General features: G+C 46.3%; 5 protein-coding genes across 5 annotated transcripts; 2 read left to right on the top strand and 3 right to left on the bottom strand.

Moving 5' to 3' along the window:
• Positions 1-2,243: 2,243 nt before the first annotated feature.
• DFJ58DRAFT_842234 (uncharacterized protein) lies at positions 2,244-3,983 on the bottom strand (the record flags this gene model as incomplete). Its single annotated transcript, XM_041392804.1, has 7 exons — positions 2,244-2,359; positions 2,407-2,958; positions 3,040-3,057; positions 3,182-3,216; positions 3,268-3,502; positions 3,523-3,685; positions 3,750-3,983. 7 exons carry the CDS (start codon positions 3,981-3,983, stop codon positions 2,244-2,246), a joined length of 1,353 nt encoding a protein of 450 aa, XP_041243028.1.
• Positions 3,984-6,046: 2,063 nt separating this feature from the next.
• DFJ58DRAFT_842233 (uncharacterized protein) lies at positions 6,047-9,155 on the top strand (the record flags this gene model as incomplete). The annotated part of the gene is made up of 8 exons (XM_041392803.1): positions 6,047-6,487; positions 6,759-6,937; positions 6,989-7,111; positions 7,176-7,241; positions 7,353-7,881; positions 7,925-7,940; positions 7,989-8,825; positions 8,881-9,155. The coding sequence occupies 8 exons, from the start codon at positions 6,047-6,049 to the stop codon at positions 9,153-9,155; spliced, it is 2,466 nt and encodes an 821-aa protein (XP_041243027.1).
• A 113-nt stretch (positions 9,156-9,268) lies between these two features.
• DFJ58DRAFT_792920 (uncharacterized protein) lies at positions 9,269-10,194 on the top strand (the record flags this gene model as incomplete). Its single annotated transcript, XM_041390379.1, has 3 exons — positions 9,269-9,566; positions 9,613-9,909; positions 9,957-10,194. Coding segments are annotated over exons 1-3 (724 nt in total), but the record flags the coding sequence as incomplete, so codon positions are not given.
• A 4,013-nt stretch (positions 10,195-14,207) lies between these two features.
• On the bottom strand, positions 14,208-16,018 carry DFJ58DRAFT_729008 (uncharacterized protein; the record flags this gene model as incomplete). Its single annotated transcript, XM_041385679.1, has 6 exons — positions 14,208-14,855; positions 14,921-15,049; positions 15,110-15,228; positions 15,293-15,353; positions 15,418-15,786; positions 15,842-16,018. 6 exons carry the CDS (start codon positions 16,016-16,018, stop codon positions 14,208-14,210), a joined length of 1,503 nt encoding a protein of 500 aa, XP_041243025.1.
• A 310-nt stretch (positions 16,019-16,328) lies between these two features.
• DFJ58DRAFT_729007 (uncharacterized protein) lies at positions 16,329-20,073 on the bottom strand (the record flags this gene model as incomplete). The annotated part of the gene is made up of 14 exons (XM_041385678.1): positions 16,329-16,778; positions 16,837-17,166; positions 17,224-17,264; positions 17,307-17,421; positions 17,498-17,656; positions 17,713-17,809; positions 17,860-18,020; positions 18,076-18,277; positions 18,329-18,525; positions 18,604-18,783; positions 18,857-19,075; positions 19,138-19,526; positions 19,575-19,694; positions 19,869-20,073. The coding sequence occupies 14 exons, from the start codon at positions 20,071-20,073 to the stop codon at positions 16,329-16,331; spliced, it is 2,865 nt and encodes a 954-aa protein (XP_041243024.1).
• Between the last annotated feature and the right edge of the window lie 669 nt (positions 20,074-20,742).

The raw sequence follows: 20,742 nt of genomic DNA, 5'->3' as shown, positions 1-20,742 counted from the left end.
CCGGCTAAGTTAATCTGACTGATTGGTTTAGCGAGCCTCCCAAGACTCACATGTTTCTACCACGAAAGAAAAAAGTCGTTAGACCGTGTTAATCGAGGACTGGCAAGAAGTCTATCCAGTGTAATTGTGGTGTCATTACATTCTTACACGTATTTATATAAGACCCTCGGTTATTAAGACAGCGGATGCGCTGGAGCTCTTTGGAGCAACGAAATGATGAGCCGGGAATAGGAATATCCCCGGACCCATACTCCTTGGCTACATCAGACTACCTAGATGTTAATGACAAAAAAGCACAAAAAAACAAATACATACCACAAGTGTAGCAACCTGTTTTCCCAAAGCCGAGTGGCTGGGACCCGGGGAATCTGCCGGGCGGCACTGATGATGGCCATGATCTGGGCAGTGGATGCCTTGAGATTGGTCAAAGAGTTGTCAACTGGAGTGGACATGATGAGTGAGTTGAGAGATTTAAAGATCTTGAAATCAGATTGAAATCAGTTATCAGAAAGATGAAGTTTTAAACAAACAAGACATTTGATGGGCAATCCACAAATCGTTCATTGTTTGTGTTTTTTTGGTCATGGTTCAACTTTCGGCAATTGCCGGCTTTGTGTTGAACTTCGAAGTTTTTTAGATCATCAGTCAATCAGTCCACCAATTCTCCACACATGAGTTCTCATCCAGCCGTTAGATTTAATGACCCCCTGACCGACTATACCACTATGGATGTGGATGACTCATCTATGGGCCGGGTATCACTAGGTATGTTGTATTCTTATCATGCCTTATCTATTCACCGGGTATCCCTTAGATGACTTAGATGACTTATACCTTGGGCCGGATGATGACATGGAATATGATTCTACATCATCCAGGCCCCCGGATGTGTCGGCTGCAATACCTGGTATGACTATACATTCCTTATGATCAGGGATCACCATGCATGCTCACTTCACCCTCACAGATCAATCACATCCAGGTCAAGCTGATGATGCCAGCTGTCTCATTGATCCAGACTTGTACCTCGGGCCTGAGGATGATGTCATTGATGTTTATGAGTTGCTGGATTCTGCTGACCCTCCCACTTTTGCTCCGGCTACCTCAGAGGTGTCTATGTCATGTGGGTCCATTCATTCCAGACCATTATTGATACTGATCTTATCTCCCAAGCCAACAAATCATCTACCAAACCTCGTGCAGACCTGCTGGAGCTTGATATTGAGGATGAACATTTGATGGTCCGGGAGCTCCATCCTTTCGGAAAATACCAACACCCAGAATATGAGTATCTGAAAGCAGAGCATTTATCTTTGTGCTAATCTTTCTGGAAGACCAATCCGTCCAAGATCAACTCCATGATTACAAACACCATAATGGAGGTCTTCCTGACCCTTCCATCCAACAACTGATCGAGGCTGAGCGACCATTCCAAACTGCTTTGGCAGAACACATCCGACAAACCTGAAAAAAGCTGATGCCTACCTGCAGAGGTTGCAAAGAGTTGAACAGATGAGCATGAAATGCTCAAGGTAGTAGATTCCATGAGTGAACACTTTGAAGAACAAATGACCATGTAAATTACTGTATTGCAACCTCTGAATTTTCACTGACATTCCCCACATCATGTACACTACCAATTTCTCAATACATGTCCCTGGGTGTCGAACAGACTCGAGACTCAATAGTCGGGACTCAATACTCGATAGTCGGGAGTCGATGTTCGGGACTCAATGTTCGATATTCAGGACTTGATACTCAATAGTCGGGAGTCGATGTTCGGGACTTGATGTTTGATATTCAGAAGTCGATACTCGGGACTAAGCACTCAGCACTCGATATTCAGGACTCGATGTTCGATGTTCAGGACTCAGTGTTTGACGAATCTCGGGCTTCGGGTTTCGGGACTTGAGGTTCGATAGTTGGAATTCGATGTTTGGGACTCAATAATTGATATTCAGTAGTCAGGACTCGGCATATCATATTAGGTCAGATATATGAAAGTTACACATCAACATGTAAATACAAGCAGGTAAAGGCAGCAGTGTAGTATCAGTCCATTATTTCTTTCCCCCTTGCTCTCATCACTCGAGGGCTTGTGTCCAATGGCTGTTGTGTTGACTTACTCCGGTTGTCCTTGCCAAGGGCTCAATCACCACTTTCTTTCCCCACATGTTCTTCGCGCTGGCGACCTATTGACTCTTTCGGTTGCACCATCCTCCTGAACATTGTCAGTGACTCTCTCAGTCAGTCCAGTCAGGAGGTCGCCCATTCGTGATGTCAGCAGTGCACCAGTCTTCCCTGCATTGACCAGGCGAGGCTTTGGAATTGCATGTGGGACCCGCTGTCCCTTCATGTGCTGTTGAAGGACCAGGCTCTGTTCTGGGTCTCTTTGTGGGGATCTACCTTCTAATGCGTCATCATCAGCATCATCCTCCATCTGATGAGTGTTGCCCTCGGGATTGCTCTCTGGATCACTCTCGTGATCGGTCTCGGGATCACTGTCAGTTTCGGTTGCCGAATTCTGAGGCCTTCGGATCATAACTTGTCTGACTTTACGAGTCCGATGAGAAGGCGAATCCCTAGATACAACCGAGGCTACCATGTCCCCATCTCTGTTCTTCCATGCTTTGAACAGGAATGTTGGACCTTCCCCTTTCTCCTGCCGAGCATACCAGAAATTCAGTAAGGCGGTCGTGTCCCAATGTTGCAACTTCGAAGGTTCCTTCAAGTCCACATCCACCAGAACATACTTTCTTGCCACAAAGTCATCCTGACTTTGTATGATGGCACTCCATGGCACAACTGCCTTGTCAATCCCGGAACAGATACCTGTATAAATGCATTCAACAAATGTTCGGGGTGTTGCGATGATGGACTCATAATAGTGAGATGTGAGAAATGCTCTGACAATGGCTTTCTTCTCCTCGAGTTTCGTTTCGGTGATGTCGGGAAGCACTGGCATCCCATCCCCATCGATTTCGAGTTCGAAAGCAGGCTTCCTGATTCTCTTTCAACCTCCCTTCACCTGTCGCCCACCATCTTGTGCCCCGGCACCTATCATGACGAAGATCAACTAATTCATTCCAGTAGCCAGAGATCAAACACTCACTGAATTGTTCCTGCGCATACTCCTGCCAAACTGGCTCAATGTCCTCTCAGTCCTTTGTCTTCATGAAACTTTCCCCATCTCCTAATGCCTCGTTATCATCGTGCCTGCATGAAATGTATTGAGATCGAAGATCTGTGATGATAAAATTGACTTACATCCCGAACAGCACCTCTCCCTGTTCATTCTTCCACGCCGACATCACAAACACTCTCATCCCACATTGCCTCCACATCTCCTTCGAAAAGTGCTCCATATACGCCCATCCCTTCTTACGAGCCACTTGTGCTTGTATCTCGGGAGGAGGAAAGTTGTTGGACCATTCTTCAGCCGTGTCTTTTGCCTTCTCCAACTCGTCGTCAGACAATTCAGCCATGACTCTTTTACAGCTGCCTGATAATGCTTGAACATACTGGGACCTCCTGGCTTTGCCCCGGACTCGTCCTCAATCCTCTTCAGCACCTCCTCCCATTTCTGCTGGTAGATCACCTGCCTAGGAGTCCATTTACTCCCATACTTTATCATGTCCTTCCTCTCCTTCTTTTTCTGGTTGTTGAACAACCATGTCTTGTACATCTGAGAGTTCATGGAAGAATAAGATGTTAAAATTTTAGTTTTGAATGAAGCAAGGATGAATCACCTGCTTCCTCTTCTTCCATTGTGCTTGGTCGACCTTGGGAGCAAATAGCCTGGCAGCCCTAGCTATGGCAGTGAAAACTGCCCTTTTCTCATTCCTTTTCGCCAAAGTCCACTCAGGAAGGTAGTTCTTCAACTCCGAAATTTCATTATCCATGAGCTTCTGTGTCTGCGGTTGACACGCCCTATGTCTTCCAGAAGTGAAAGTCAACTGAGTGGAATGACCTGATCTTGCCATTGTGAATGAGATTGCAGAAAGGGCTGAGGATGAGCAAGGTGGAAGTAATAATGGTGACAAGTTCAACTTTTGAGCAAAGCCTAACAGTTGGTTAATTGACCCATATTGGATGCAATTCCATTATTGGAAATGAATTTGTAATGACACATCAAGACTGCATAACATCACATTGCAATAACAATTTATTCACATTCCTGAGCTAATGCTTTGCTTGCAGCCTTCGAAAAAACATGAAGATAGGTAGATGCTGTTAAGACTGTAGCTCAAGGGTAGACGGATCCGAAGGGCTTGGCCTCAGCTTGTGCGCTGTGCCCCTTACCCGAGTACGTGCCCTTAATTTCAGAATGAAGTCCAGATGGAATCTGACGAAGTCTGAAGGACTTCCAGAGGCTGGCTACTCTAGTAGAGTGTGAGAGGATTTCTGGATGAATGCAAGAAACTTCCGGAGGAGTATAGGAAACTCCGGAGGAGTTTCATCCACTGTATTAGATCCGAAGGTAAGACTTCCCAAGGTAAGTTCCCTAGATAGAAACACATAGAGGATAGGCTGCAAGGGACAGAGTCCAAAGCAGGATAGGATAGGAGGAGTGGTCCGAAGAACAGGACATCCGGAGGTCCGAAGGTTAAGACGTCTGAAGGGTACGTCGTCCGAAGGTTACGACATCCGAAGGTTATGACGTCCGAAGGTCTGAAGGTTTACCAGGACCGGAGGAGCAGACAGGATTAGGACAGGAGGGGAAAGGCTACTATGGACAAGGTCCAGAGTAGAAACAAACAGAGGTAGACTACACTATGGTAGAGTCGGATAAACAGGGTTTAGACAGAAGTCTCGGAAAGACAGGAAGTGCCAGAAAGGCAAAACTCTGGCTTAGGGAGTCAATCCCTAAGCATGGATGTAGATGGAAGGATAAATCCGGAAGACCAGAAAGTCGGCCTAGGGAATCCTTCCCTAGGCCTAAGGAAAGGCAATACTAAGATGGACTGAAGTCCGAGATCAGAATGAGTGAAGTCTGAGATCAGAATGAGTGAAGTCTGAGATCAGAATGAGTGAAGTCTGAGATCAGAATGAGTGAAGTCTAAGATGCGAGAGAGCAAATCTATGTTGATATTCGAACTAAGGAAACTTTACGGGAGTTGTACAGAGGTTTATATACTGGAAGGGATCCGAGAGGATCAGTAAGCTGAATACAAATGCTATGTACAAGCATGTGGAAACATATTAGTAAGTATGAACGGAACATAAGTAAATGAACTCGGATATGAACAGAGTACAAGGATCAATAAGCAAGACGGGAACAGAGATAACCGAAGTCCGGAGTCAAGGGGATTACCATAAGGAGATAGACGCTGATTTAAGGTTTGGGCCTCGGGTATGAGTATAGGTCAGATCCGGAGGTCTAGAGATATCGGATGAAGCGTCTGGATATTGGATGAGTGGATCCAGGGATCTAGGTGAAGACGAGACTAGGATATGGATCATGGATATAGACTGATAGTCTAGGGAAGGTAGAGTCCAAGATGGAATGAGCTCGGATCCGATAGGACCAAGGGTGGATGAAGCAGGCTTAGCTGCGGAGGTCCAAAGGTATGGATATATGGATGTACGAAGGTGTACGGATCCAAACCGATAGTGGACTGGAGGACTGAAGGCACGGATAAGGGTATGGAGTCATGGATAAGGGTATGGAGGTCCAGATGTGCATCTGGAAGGCGTTGGAACATCATCGGACGTGGGTCCGGAATACGGGATATGACAGATGCACCCCATTGCAAAAATCCCACAGGGTAGAAGCAAGGGGCGGCAGAGGTAGGAAAATTTGGGTCAAGGTCCCACTTGCAAGCACAAAAAGACGTGTCTACAGGTCCATGCCTAGCTCTCCCCCAGAATCACCAACACTTCGACCTGTTGAGGCACCACCTCTTTGGGAAGACATTCCTGACAACACTTACGAGCAAGACCAAGGCTCATTTGAGCCATTGCAACTTCCAAAAACCATGGCAAGTTTGTAAAATGTTGCATTGCAATTCAAATGATAGCTAAGTGTAACAAATGCAGAGTCAGAATGACTACCTCAGGCAATGGCTGCCAAGGCAAAAATCATATCTGCATCACCTCCTGGATCCAGAAGCTCCACCAGAAGATAGGAGATGTGTCATCTGCGACCAGGATGGGGTCTACAAATGTCAAGATTGTCTTGTGGAGCCACTCTATTGCACTGGCTGTTGCAGAAGTCAACATCTTTGCAATCCCTTCCACTGGATCAGTCAATGGAATGGTCAATTCTTCGAGCAAAGTTGTCTCTGCTCATGTCGGACTTGTCATACACCTTGGTCATGAGGGCAAACAATGTCCGGTACTTACAGATAGGTGGGATTTGTTCAAAGAAGACGAACCGAAAGACCAGCTTGAGCCTGAAGATCTACCATCTGTGTCGGGACCTGAGTTCCAGCCGAAGGAAAACACCATGGTCATCATTGACAAGTCCGGAGTTCATCACCTCCAGGTTCGATGCTGCGATTGTCCAAATGCCATGAGTCCAGACCTTCAAATGTTTCAACATGGATTTTTCCCCGCTTCATTTAACAAGCCGAAGACTTTGTTCACCTTCAGGGTTCTCGATGATTTTCTATTGGACAACCTTGAATGTGGGACCTCGGCGATGAACTATTACAGCAAGCTCCGGCGAATGACCTCGAGCATGTTTCCACACCTTGTACCAGTAATGCCATATATCTCTCATCTAAAGGACATTATATTGACAAGCATGTGGCAAGGACCGATACCGAGAGCTCATGAGAGTCGCCCAACAGTGGAGGCAGTTGAAGATGATGAAATGGCATGGCTTCGGCCATTGTTCCGACAGCCGAATGCAGGAGATCTCGCATTATTTTGCCTGGCATGTCCTTCAGCCTGGGATTAATGTGTCCTTCTCAGGGCATGAATCACTTGATGAGTGAGTCTTCCTCGATACCGAAGTCACCTCAGCGATAATAACAACTCCAAGGTGGAAATACACCCGGTCATTTGTTATGGATGGAAATTTCAAAGCTGAACACCTGCATCCCATGAAGCCATTTGATGAAGTTTGGCTGTCAGATGGGTTGGGATTCATGGTGGGAAAGGACAGGTATAAAATGCATCTTGCAGAGGCTGCCGACACTTTAGAAAAATCAAGCTGCAACAATCACCAGGGCAGTAAATCAAGCAAATGCGGCTCGGCACAAGCTGGAATCCACGGGTATCGGGGGGAGTAGCCTGTGCGAGACACGGTTGCTTTGTTCCTCACTCGATGGTAGATTTTCAGAAAGGCGAAAGGCAAGCCGACCCAGCCATTCGATATTCACGAGTTAACCATGCATCATTTGCAGACAAATGAACATGGACTATGCCCTTTGTGAGGCTACCCGGCACAACATGGAAGGCATCACCAGGGCGGTCACCTTCTATGATATCAACTGTCAATACAACAAGCACTTTCGGGTTTGGGTGGATCGAAGCCGATTTCTCAAAATGGTTCCGGAATTGACCATCATTCCCGGAATCGGGTTGTGGCACATCCACGGACATCAGGACAGCTGCTATGTCCGATATGCGTCGAATTTTATTGAAGGCATCGGTCGGATTGATGGAGAGATCATGGAGACCCTATGGTCACGTCTCAACCTGATTTCCCCTGCTGCTCGGGGAATGTCATCCCCGCATCGAAAGGAATGTCTCGATTATCAGATGAATGATTCCAATTTCTGCAAGATGATCCGCATGAAAAGGACCCTTTGCCGAAAATACAAGCAGGCGAAGAATGGCATTGCCGAAAGTGAAAAGGCTTTCGACATACTCAATGAAGCAGCACCCCGGCAATTCAAAGACAGAGTGGCTAGCCAGCGAGAGGATCGCTCAGTCCAGCAGAATAAATAATCCTGCGGCTATGGATGTATATGAGATTAATATCAAGAAGGGTTAGTTGACTTTGTCTCCATCAAAGTCTGAATTAATTTTGCATTCAGCACCGAGCAAAAAGGAGATCGAGCTTAGGCTACTAGAGGAGGGTAATGCCCGAAATGCAGCACCTGCTCGCAGGTCTGTGGCGACATGGATATCAATGGGGTTGGCGATTGAAGAGGCTCAAATTGCATTGCTCATCGAGGTCCGAAGAATTGGTAGAAGAACTACCGAGACACAGAAGTTAGACATCGCCCGGCAACGCGATCGTCTCCAAGGCCAGATAGATGGATTCACTCGGTCTGCTATTACGCATCTCGGAGAGGGATTTGATGCAGATGAAGATCCTGAAGACTTGTACTTGGACATTCTTGATGATCTCGATGATGACTTGGCAGACTTCACCGAGACATCTGACACATGGGCAAACTCCCCTGAGCTCACTGTAATCCCATTGCCATCAAACCTCGGGGTAGATCGATGCAGACGCTGTATGGCAGACGATCTCATTCCGCTGGAGATGTCTCTTCGTGAAGGGCAGGCCAATGACTCCCTTCACAACCTCCGAATTCACTTGTGCAACAAGGCGATTCTGTTTCGAACAACAGTTAGGCAAGCCAAATCCCAGGCCCTGAAAACTCGAGCTTGGTCCCAGGTGACGTCAGTGCAGCAGGCAGTGTCCCTCCATGCCAGTATATATACAAAGACGAGGAAGCAAATGATGCAACTGGAGCCAGGGCAAGACCAGGTTCAGAAATACAAACCCCTGCTTCGAGAGCAACTCAAAATCAGCACTGCCGTCGGCGATCCAAATGCCCGAGGTCAGCGAAACGAGTCCCTCGCTTGGTTCTGGTCAGTTGAAGTCGACCTTGGGGGTCCCGATCACTCGTGGAATGAGGAATGTGAGTTCGGGCATGCTTGATGTGTCCCGCACTCAGCTGACGGAGTCATCCGAAGTTTACCGAGTTCATTGGCTCCGGGCAAAGGCACTATGGGATCGATGGAAGGAAGAAATGATGTTGGTCCAATTGGAGATGGATTGGACATGTAACATTTTTCTGTGGAAAGCAACCCAATGGGGTGACAGGATGCGCGAATCATTGGTGAAACACCTTCCGGGTCATGCATGCTACTCGGGAAGGCAATCCCAAATGTATTCATTGCTGGCACAGGATGCCCAGGCAGCATTTCAAGACCTGAAGACCGGGTTTATAGATGCTCGAGATGAATGAAATGTTTTTGCCAACGATATGAAACAGCTACTTTGACCCAAACATTTGAGTCCCGGGAATTGGCCGGGTCGACCCATGTTGGAGTTTGAAAATTTTTATCAATCAACCAGTGGCTCATATCTTGACCTCCGAACCAACTGCCATTGTCATTGTCATTTCCAGCTTCATAATCCTGCATTAACCATGTCTGTATTGCATACTCCCCCAACATCCCCTTCTAATTCTCAGACTTCCGGCAATGGGTTCCGACCCCTCACACTCACTCAGGCAGATATTGCAGCTACAATGTCAATGGCTGCATCTCGCATCCGAGCGTCCATCTCTCAATATCAGATGGAGGCTGCCCACACCCAGGAGCCATCTGCTACTCGGATCACGCACTTTAAAGCCGGGCTGCAATGGGAGATAGCTGTAAGAGGCTGATGACTGTGGTGGTCAATACTGACATTTCCAACAGACTTTTGTGACTCCCATCCTGCAGTACTCAGCTGCAAGGAACATCATTTCGGTTGTTCCGAGCCCGGTTGCTCATATTCTTCAGTTGATTCCCAAGCTCACCTGGAACATGGTTCTGGACCACATCTTTTCATCCCACCTATGCCAGTTTCAAGACGTTGCAGATCTGGGGGATCCCTCCCGCATTGTATCCACCTATGGTACTCCATGGTGGACCAGATCAACTGCCATCCTGAACGAATTATGGCCATGGGATCAGGTATTCGCTAATTGTGTCTGTCACTACCAGCATTGGCTAGTAAGACTTTTACAGAATTTCCTTGAGTGATGACTAATCCTTTCTAGTCTGGCGTTGAGGACGAACATCTTGTTGTTCCCGAGCAGGTGGATGAAAGCTCGCTTGCAACGCTGAAGGCACTGAGGTGGATGAGGGAACGCCTCCTGACAGTGATTGAGGATCAACAAGCTGGCATCCGTGAAAAGATGGCAGATTCAGATGTACACCGCCATCCTAACCAAATTGAACCCAAGGGGACCAGAGTAGTTCTAGTCCTTCAGTTCAGAATGTTGAAGTCTAAATTCTTTACATGATGAAATAAGTACTGAAAATTACATACTGACTTTCGAATATCTGACCTATTGCTATATGCTGAGTCCTGCATACCAAATATCGAGTATCAAGATCCAGATATCTTGAGTCCCAAATATTGAGTCCCAAACATAGAGTCCCGGATATCCAGTCCCAAAGCCCAAGATTCGAGATGAGACTTGAAACTCGAACATTGCTATGAGTTGCGAGCTTTGAGTCCCCACCGAGTCCTGACAATCGAGTCCCACAGCCCGACTATCGAGTCCCAACCATCGAGTCCCGACAATCGAGTCTTGAAACCCGAGTCCTGACAATCGACTCCCGAAGCCCGAGATTTGAGTGCCGACCATCGAGTATCAAGTCCCCAATATTGAGACCCAAAACCCAAGAAGCCTGAAGCCCGAGATTCGACACGAAACAAATCAAAACTCCAAACACCACGACACTTTCTTGAATCACTGAGTACCGAAACCCGAGTACCGGGTACCGAGTCTTGAAACCCAAATCCGCACTATCGAGTCCCGACAATCGACTCCCAAAGCCCGAGATGTGAGTGCTGACCATCGAGTATCGAGTCCCTATTATCGAGACCCGAAACACGAAGCCCGAAGCCCGAGATTCGACACTCGAAACAAATCGAAACAAAACTCAAAACATGACACTCATCAATTTTGGGAGTTGTTTTCTTGAATCACCGAGTACCTGGGTACCGTGTACCGAACCCTGAAACCCGGTACTCGGTAGTTGGTGAAATTGAATATCGAGTCCCGACTATCAAGTACCGGGTACCGTGTACCGAAACCCGAAACCCGAACCGGTACTCGGTAGTCGGTGAAATCAAATATCGAGTCCCGACTATCAAGTACCGGGTACTGTGTACCGAAACCCGAAACCCAGTACTCAGTAGTCGGTGAAATGTGTACAATATCACTATGGAATATACTCAAATATCGAGTCCCGACTATCAAGACCCGAAACCCGAATGTTGAGTATGGAGTGCCTGACATCTAGTATCATGTATTTGAAGGTGGGTACTAACACGGGTAACTACCTTTCTACTTCTTCCAATCCAACCTTGCCCATCCACACGATGGAATCCCAGCATAAACATGAACAGCATCCCTCATATACCATGCCCAGGCAATCCGATCCCCTTCCACTGCATGAACCGCGTGTCTGACAATCCTTCCCGAAAATGCAATCATGCACCCCGGATCATACCTTAACTCCAGCTGCAGGCTTGGCATACTCATCCGAGCATTAGAATAATTCCCCACGCTAGTGAGAATATCGAAGCATTCGGAAATCGATGAGGGGTCTCGATGATTCAGGGTTTCCCGATTGCATATGACGGTGAGGCTGTTAAACACCGTTGCCCAGTACTGGAGAGTCTCTGACATCTTCGGCAGTTCCTTGCTTCGTGCCTTTTCTCCGAGGCTCGCAAAGGCTTGCAACCCTGCCCAGTACTGCTCAGGATGCATCACCCTGAGTGCCACTGTGGCAATGGCTGCTGGCCTCGCAATGGCTTTGAGGATGTTCTCGGAGGATGGTCCCTTCAATGATGCAGATACCTCCGGATCGGACTGATTCTATGGGATTGGTGAGTTTAACTACTGAGATCGCCATCTCATCAGATCCTACCTCGTGCCCCTGCTGAAACCATGCCGGAGATAAATTAACGCATCCGGGAGTTAGGACATCATTTTCCGAGCTTGGTGTGAACCACTGTTGATTAGTCCGCCAAATCCCATCGAGCTTTATGCTTTGTTCAAGCATGGGAGCTAGCAAATCCGAGGCTGCCCAAATTTCATTCTGTACGTACCATTTGATGTTCAATATCCATCCAGTCACAATATATATAACACACCTGGGTGGCATCGGTCAAGGCGTCTGGGAGGTACCATGCGATGATGGCACCGGATGCATCAAGAATTGTCACGGGTATGTCGATCAACTTTGTGCCCTCATGGCCAGGAGGACACCTCTCGAGCAACTTTTCCTCTCTCTCTTCATTACGCCCCGTGTCCTTTGGGGAGATCAATTTGCTATATCTTGCAATATCGATTGGCATCTGAACTGTGATGAAGCAATTTGACTGATAAAACGAATTTTCCGAATCTGCAGGAAGACTCACTGGGATTTTTATATGCCTTTATGAGCCGATCAACCAATTGACCACAAGCCATCACCAGATCAGTGTCTAGGTTTGGAGAAGGTATAACTGGGTCTCCTCCTGTCTTCTCTGCATTGAATTTCTGTTCCATATAATCACATGCCACATGAGTGACAGTCAGGGCCCAAGTGCGCAAGAGGGTTATTTCATCATCGGAAGTGGAAGAAACATCCATGATTGAATTGATCTTGTGAGATCAGAAGCTGAATCCTGAATGTCCGCACTTTGGTGTTAAAGGGGGTGGAGATTGAGAGGATCAGATAAGGGAGCCTTGGATGATCTGAGCTTTCAAAGATCTATTTCTCTTATCATCTATTGCTCAATGAAATACCACATGATTGGAAGTCTGTTGGATGTCAGATACTCGTTTGTCGAGACCCGGGCCTCGGATCTCGGTACACTTCACTCGATTTTGATACCCGGGACACCATAGTTGGAACTTGTCTCGAATCTCGAATCTCGGGTCTCGAATCTCGGGTCTCGAATCTCGGGTCTCGGGACTCGATACGGGACTCGTTGGTCGGGACTCGATACTCGATTGTCGGGATTCAATGGTCAGGCGTCGGGTTTCATGACTCGGTAGTTGGGACTCGATAGTCGGGACTCGATGGTCGATTTTCGGGATTCGATAGTTGGGGCTCAGATATTGGTACACTTCACTCAATTTTCGGTGGTCGGAACTTGGCATTTGGCATTTGGTAGGCTTGGATGATGTTGGCTTTCAAAGATCTATTATCATCCATTGCTCAATGAAATACCAGATGATCGGAAGTGTGCTGGACATCACATATTCGTTTGTCGAGACCCGGGTCTCGGAACTCGGTACACTTCGCTCGAGTTTCCACTTCACCCCTTTGCAAAGCTCCAGTGCCATACCACATCATTAGATGACTTTGAATAATCACCTCCTTTGATTTGGATGATATACAACTAGCTGAGCTCCATCATGTCTACAATTATCATTCTCCTGGGCCCACCCGTCTATCTTATATACCCCCACGTCGGCCTACCCATCTATGCAATATATGTCTCCCGTCGGCCCACCCTGTATATAATACATCTTTTACCACTCCCTCGCCCACCCGTCTACAAAATAATATTAATTCGTCGGCCCACCCGTCTAATATGATATATATCTGGGCCCACCTGTCTATGTGATAACAAGCACCCTTGATATACCCGGCTATTTGATACATATCTACCTTGGTACACCCATCTACATAATATCCAACTACCTCGGCCGATCCGTCTATTGAAAATTCATGTCCATCGGCCCACCCATCTACTTTACATATTCCCCACCTGGGCCCACCCGTCTCCATCGGGAATAATAACACTCCCGGCCCATCCGTCACAGTCGAGGATATATCTACCCTCGGCCCATGGTCCGCTGGCCCATATCATACGGGATATTATGCACGTCCGTCCACTCGTATAATACGGAGATATGTTACTGCAATATGTGGCTTGGGTCATTCTTTGAGCAAAGGTGATTCAGAATCCTCGCCTGAAAAGAAAAGCTATTAAGGTGAAGGTTAATTCACAAATTGAGCCACTGACTTTCAGGTAGGTCAATTTCACCGACAAATCTAAACTTCTTGTGAAGCTCTTTGCTCTCGTACTTGGTGTTCTGAGAGTCCGGCAAGCTCAAATGTTTGCAATCATCGACGATCAAAACAAGAAGGGTATCCTCATAGATGAAATCAAAAGACACAACTATGATTGAAGAGATAATCTAAACGACAAGAAACATGAATCACAGTAAAGAAGATATCTGAAAGTGTGTGTGAGCATGAGTGTAGAGAGACATATCTATAGCGGGTGCAATATATTGTCACTTCTTGCGGCCAGACCTGCGAACCTCAGCACCTGATTCATCTGCTTTGGCTTTGTGCCTTGGCTTTGGTTTGGGCTTCGGGGGGACAGCCCCAACCATATTAGGCTCTACAAGTGGAGGACCATCTCCCAAGGTGAGGTCTTGCATTGCTGAAGAAATGGAGTTGGATGGTGCAGGAACAGAGGGCTTGAAAGCAATGGGAGCAGTCACAGAAACAGGTGGAGGTACAACAGGGGCAATGACAGGCAGTGTGACGGAGGCAGATGGTGTGCGTGCGACGGCTGCCAATGATGGGTGTGTGATGGAGGTAGATGATGGGCGTGTGACATGGGCAGAAGACTGGGCATCAGGTGCAATGATAGGATCAAATTGAAAAGCTGGTCCATCACCTCCCTCTTCCATGGCACGCTCAAATTCCTCCTCCCAAGTGTTGTGGGAAGCACCTGTTTCTGCCATGTCCAGATTGACATATGAGGATGAGGTTTCAGGAAAGAGGGCATTGTTGAAAAAGGTAAGAATGTCTCGCGCCCAGGTGCCTCCAGTCATTAGACGTTGGCGATAGTAGTTGTGATATTGGTGGTACATGATATTGCTTTTTTCACCCTTCACATACAAGTCTTTGTCGCCCGAAAGAACAAATATTGCCTGCCAGTCACACAAACATAATAATCAGCACACACTCAGAGATACAATGATGAACGAAGACTCACAACAACAGCAGCAGCAGCAATCATACCTGGAGTAGTACTCCGTAATTGCCAAAGTTTGCCTTTAGTCTTTGGAGCTGGAGCATAGGTAGCCGAAAGCGAGGATTTCCCGAAAAGTGTGACTTTCAAGACCTAATGGTAGAAGCCAGGCAATCAAGACCTTGCTCATTTACATACTAAGAACATACACACCCGAACAAGCTTTGCTGTTTTGAGAAATTCATCTTTGTTGGGACACTCTGGATGAAGAAAGAGTACGGGAGCAAACTTTGTGTGTTCGCCATGAGGATTCACAAGCAAAGCATGGCATTCTGGCTGGGTGTCACGAGGGTAGCCTTGAACAAAAAATTTGGGAATTCAACCCAAAAATAGCACCTGCGCAAGATTTGATGTCTGAAACCATTTCTGAGCGAATGCCACTGACGCCCTTCGCAAACTACCACGATTGGAGTCAGTTGAAGTTACTTTAACTAAATTTAAAGCTGAGAGAGACTGCTTACATGCGGTGCAAAGTTCTTGTAGCCCATCAACTCATGATCGACTTCTGGGATGAACTTATATAACTCTGCCTTTACGCCATCCTCTATTGACTGTGGCGACAGCCAGCGCTCGCTGCCAAAGAGTTCAATGTTAGGAGGCGCATGCAAGGGAAAAATTTTGGCATTGATCCATAGACAGTGCGTCATGGAATATTTGTGCCCGTGAGCCCGTACGGTATCTTCTTTAGCAGATAGTGCAAGATCCTTGGCGGTCAGGTTCTTCCGCCCTCGTCCTTTGGCTGTAGAAGCCTCGAGAAGTGCATTCCATTTCAGTAACTCTCGGCATTTGCCACGCATATTCAGTAGTAGGTTCTGTGTGAGTTCAAGTGCCTGAATGTATGTGAGTACAATGCAAAACGACACCATTAACAATCATAAGACACACCTGGCGAACTTCCTGAATAGTTGCACCATCTCCAGCAGGTGCAATAGCAGCGTGTACCTGCATGAGGTCTTCATCTGAGTCAGTGGAGGAATCAGAGTCCGTCAAGTCCTCATTGATGTTTGAGCTGCTTTCAAAGTCTGAATTGTCTGCAGCTTGGTGTCGCCGTGGCTGAGGCATGATTCAGAGAGAGGCGAGGACGTGGAGCTTTGCCTGAGGCTTTCAAATTTCCCATAAGACATTTATATAAATTTTGATGCTTACCAGATTTAACTGCGCTCTCTCACACAGTATACAAACATGTACTAAGGCTGCACGGTCCATTGATAGTCAGAAGTAAGTCGACGTAAATGGACAGCCCACTTACCTCCATGAGTGACCAGATACATCTTATCGATGGCAGGAGGAGGCACAATGTAATTGATATTTGCGGGTACCTGTAATAGCGGTCTAAGCATCATGCATCTGAAAACACTAAGGCATTTAATACCTAGGAGGACCTCAAACCTTTTGTACGGAGGAACATGTCCATATCAACAAGATCGACAAGGAAAAAGTCACCATCCCGATCATAGTCTGGTACAAGTGACGCGCCGCAAATGATATATTGTAGGGAAATGAATTCGGATGAAGCTAGAGGGCGTGCCCGAAGACGAGTTAGCCCTAGATCACGGTCCACGCTGCGTCTTGAACCAGTGGGAGCATCCATAGGTAAGACTAATGTGAGTTCGAGAGCATGATTGCTGACTGTAAACTTGAACATAAACAATATCCGGACAAAGATATTCTTGTTGTTCCCGTCTTTGTCAAGGGTGCGGATCAAGGCACAATCACAATGTTCACACCTGTGGAAACTTGGATTACATCGGAGATAGTCGGTAGCCAGTTTCCAATCGACAGTAGACTCATAGTTTACCTTGAGGTAGCGATGTTCTTGGAGCTGTAATAATAAACAGTAATCAGTAGACATTCAGAAGGATGCAGATGAATGAAACAACCTTGTCATTAGCTGTAGGCCGTAACCATGTAATGCCATCGGCCAAAGGAATGTTGTTTGAAACAAAGAAATTATTCAGGAACTTTGCGAACTTCTTTCGGAAATCCTGAAATGTGCGATTTGATGTGTTGCCTTCCTCCACTGCAGCAAGACTGACAGGAATTTGAGGAGCACCGATGTGGAGATGACCTGAGAACGGTTGATCATCTAGTGTATCCTCATCTTCAAGTTCTCCCTCAGACATTGTGCGTCTACGCTGATCTTCATCGAGCTGGGAAATACGACTCTGGATCAGTTCAGAAACCAGACTGATATAATCAAGCTTGAGGACCTGTATATTAATGTTAGTCTAAGTATCAAGATCAGTTTGAATCAAGGGACAGCACACCTGATTGGCGACATCCTTACGGTTTGTTTGACGCAGGTATGCTCGCTTCAATGGTCCGTGTTGCTTCTCGTTCAGTCAAGTACTGAAATTGTGTGCTGCTCCTTTCATGCGGATGTCAGGGAAAGCATATATCAGAGCGTGCATCTTGGGAAAATTCCAGTTCTTGGTCAAATCTTCACCCTGGAGGTCGATATATGCCTAAAAACACATTAAGATACAGTTGAAAGTCAAAGGAAATGTGATATATAGATATATGTAGGCGTGTTTTGAACACTAGGAGCTTTGCTTCTCCTGCAGCAAGTGTGGCTTCAGTGTGTACATCAAGCGCTATGTACATGGTCAGTTGCAGGTAGCTAGCTATACACTGCAACAGTGCATAGCCAACAGGATCTTCATTGCGCATCAATACATTTTGCGCTGCATACAGCATTTGCTAGAGTTCAGAGGATGTTTAGTAGGTTTATTGAAACAATAGCGAATAGTCCCCACCTTAGCAATATCCCTAAGTTTGTTGCCGTCGCTAAACGATATCGTTATGACAGACTTGAAATGGTTCAAGTCACACCATCGTGGAAATGTGTTGAACCTGCAGAGTACTGGTAGAGATATAACGCACAAAGCAATGACAAAAAATACTGTTCATCGATCTTCGCCTCAGCTTCACGACCAAGAGCCTTCACGCGGGTTTTGAGCTCCTCAAAAAGGTGGGCGCCCCAGTTACCGAGGTCATTTACATGTAAAGGATCAAATGAGAGAGTCTCATGAGGATCGGAGTTCTCAACCTCCCAGAGCGCATTCTGATGGTAGTAATGAAGTTGATTATAATAGCTATGAAAGCAATTAAACACAAACTGCAATAGGACGTAAACCGTATACCTTCAGTACTGCTTCTCCAGCAACGCGGTCCCTTGAATATAACTCTAGGAAAGCTTTCGTGTCCTCAACGGTTCGAGTAGGATATGCTGTTCTGAGATCAGTAAGTTTGGTCGAGGGAATGAGACAGACAGGGCAGGGACAATTTGAATTCAGCCCATGTATTAGCGCCATCACACATCTGTCAAAATGTGAGATATTGAAATGTGATATAACCCTCGAGAACACGTACTGTTCTTCATAATCTGCAGACAGAAGTAGAATTAGTGGGTATAACCACCACATGGTGGTATTGAAACATTTGTGTGCAAAACCTGTTTTGGAGCACAGGATAATGGACTCCAACAACTTGATAAACGCCTTGTGCCAGATGACACGTTTAAGATTCGTATAGCTGAGCTTGCCATCATTGTTAGAATCTGTAGGAACCTGTAGAATTTGTGCGTGAACATGTGTTAATACAAGAGACTGACATTGAGTATATACTATTAGTACTCAAACACTTACAATTGGTAGCCAGCCGACCACACGGCCTCCTCCAATTCCGTCACCATTTCTTATGTGAACAGGAAGATTCGCGCAGCGGGCTATTACTGGGTATGCCTTCACATGCCCAGACACGGTGAAATGGGTTTTGTCAGCGTAGAGGATGAAAGCAAACGGAACACCATTGTTCGGCAATGATGACTACAATGAATTGAACACAAATAATATACTATTAGCAGCATGATACAAAGCACGAATACATGACAATGCATACTTGAATTTGCCACCACTGATCTGCAGTCCAAGGTTCATAAATAAACTGTTTGAAATCGATACCATCATGTTTGTATAGACACTGCACATCCCAAACAAAGTGTGGCGCTAGCAATGGATCTTGCAGCAAGTCCAAAGCCCAATCCCACAGCGGCTGTGTATGTACATCAAATTCTAGTTCCTCTTTCTTGTATGGGACCGAGATGACATGCTTCTCAAACTGTACAACAAATCATACCTAAACACTCAGTAATACAGCAAACAAATTTTGAAATAGCTTACAGGCGTCATCTGGGTGGCTGCTTGATCCCAAGCTTTGGACACTTCAGCATGAGATCTGAACGTGAACTTTGCATGACCCTTGGCGATCTGCCATATCAACTGCAGCATCTTGTCTGTTTGATCCTTATTGAGTGCTGCTTTGTGCGTGAGTTCCGCGAACTCAAAATCTGCGCGACAAGTAAAAGGTTCCCATGGTTTATTATCGACGATGGGTGGGGAGCTAGCCTCTGCCTTGATGGACTGTCCAAAGGTCGAGAAGGTCTCAATGGTTGGGGCATGTCCACTGTTTGGGTGATACTCAGTTTTGAACGTGTCAGAAGTGATAGGGACTGCAGTTGCTGCTACAGACCCAATTATACTTGTCGACATGCTTGTGTCCGAGCCTGATCCTAATAAAACTTGATTAGAAACAAAATGTGCAAGAGTGATATACATACGTAGTCTTGAATCTCCCCCAATACTCATAATATCGTCAGCAGTGCCATACACCACGTCATCATGCAAAGTGTTATCAACATATTCAACATTTGTTGTGTCATTGATGTGCTGATCATCCGCTGATTGTGAAGGATCCACGATCAGAAGATCTGTAGGTCCAGCATGACTAGTTGCAGCTGCTTGACGTTCCTTTTGGAGTCATCGTTGATCTCTGTGATTTTCTGATCATTGCAATGTAAAATTTAATTAGACTCATAAGTAACAAATCAAACGAATTTATTGGCACGACATACCTTTCTTTTGGGTCTCAAGTACCTGAGCTGCAGCCTCAGCAAACTCCTTGTTGCGCCATTTCTTCTCCCGCTTCCGTGAACAGCTCCCCTCGTGGGACTTGATGCCACGAGTAGAGAAAGATTCCTGACAAAACTTGCATTGTACCTGCGCAGATGATGTCGACTGTACATATGTGCGTCTGTTGGTAGATATTAGCTCAGACATATAGAATACAGAATGAACAGTCAGAGAGTGATTGTTATTGATGGCAGTTGTCACAATACGGTGTATGAGTCTAAGAGAGATTGTATTATCTGAATCAGGATATTGATTATTAAGTCGATTGAATTCACCTGATTCAGACATGAGGCAAGTCACGTGATTCTTTTGTCATTTTTTGTACCGGGATGACGATTTAATCGCCTATTGCGCATGCACAACATGCACGATCTGATATCTAAAGCTAGTGTTGTATGTCCAGAAGATGAACCTACTTTGTTATGTTTTATTATTCGTTATCACTGTGGGTATCACAACCTGGCAGGCACATATAAGAAAAGTGCTCAGCCAGTATAAGTGAGTCTCAGCTCTGCCTAGCTGCTATACTTGCAGAATGCAAGAACGTTTGACCCTAAAGGGGAAGCAAGGAAAGCAAGGATCCACGGGATGATGCTGAACAACCCTGGTGAATGGCGGTGAAAGCAGCGAGAAAGCGCGTGCGGGAAAGCGAAGTGCGAAAGTGCGCGAAGCGCAGGAAGGTAGTGCAAGTGGTGCACAAGTGTAGAAGACAGATACTGAGACTGATAAGAGGAAAAGCGCGGATCTAGACGGATACTGACAGTGCCACTAGCTATAGACTGATGCTAGGGCCTCAAAACGATGATGGACACATGC

Source organism: Suillus subalutaceus, assembly GCF_016647625.1.
Source record: "Suillus subalutaceus strain FC151 chromosome Unknown DFJ58scaffold_66, whole genome shotgun sequence".
NCBI lineage: Eukaryota > Fungi > Basidiomycota > Agaricomycetes > Boletales > Suillaceae > Suillus > Suillus subalutaceus.
The sequence above is the reverse complement of the archived record's forward strand: the minus strand, read 5'-3'. Positions and strand labels throughout refer to the sequence as shown.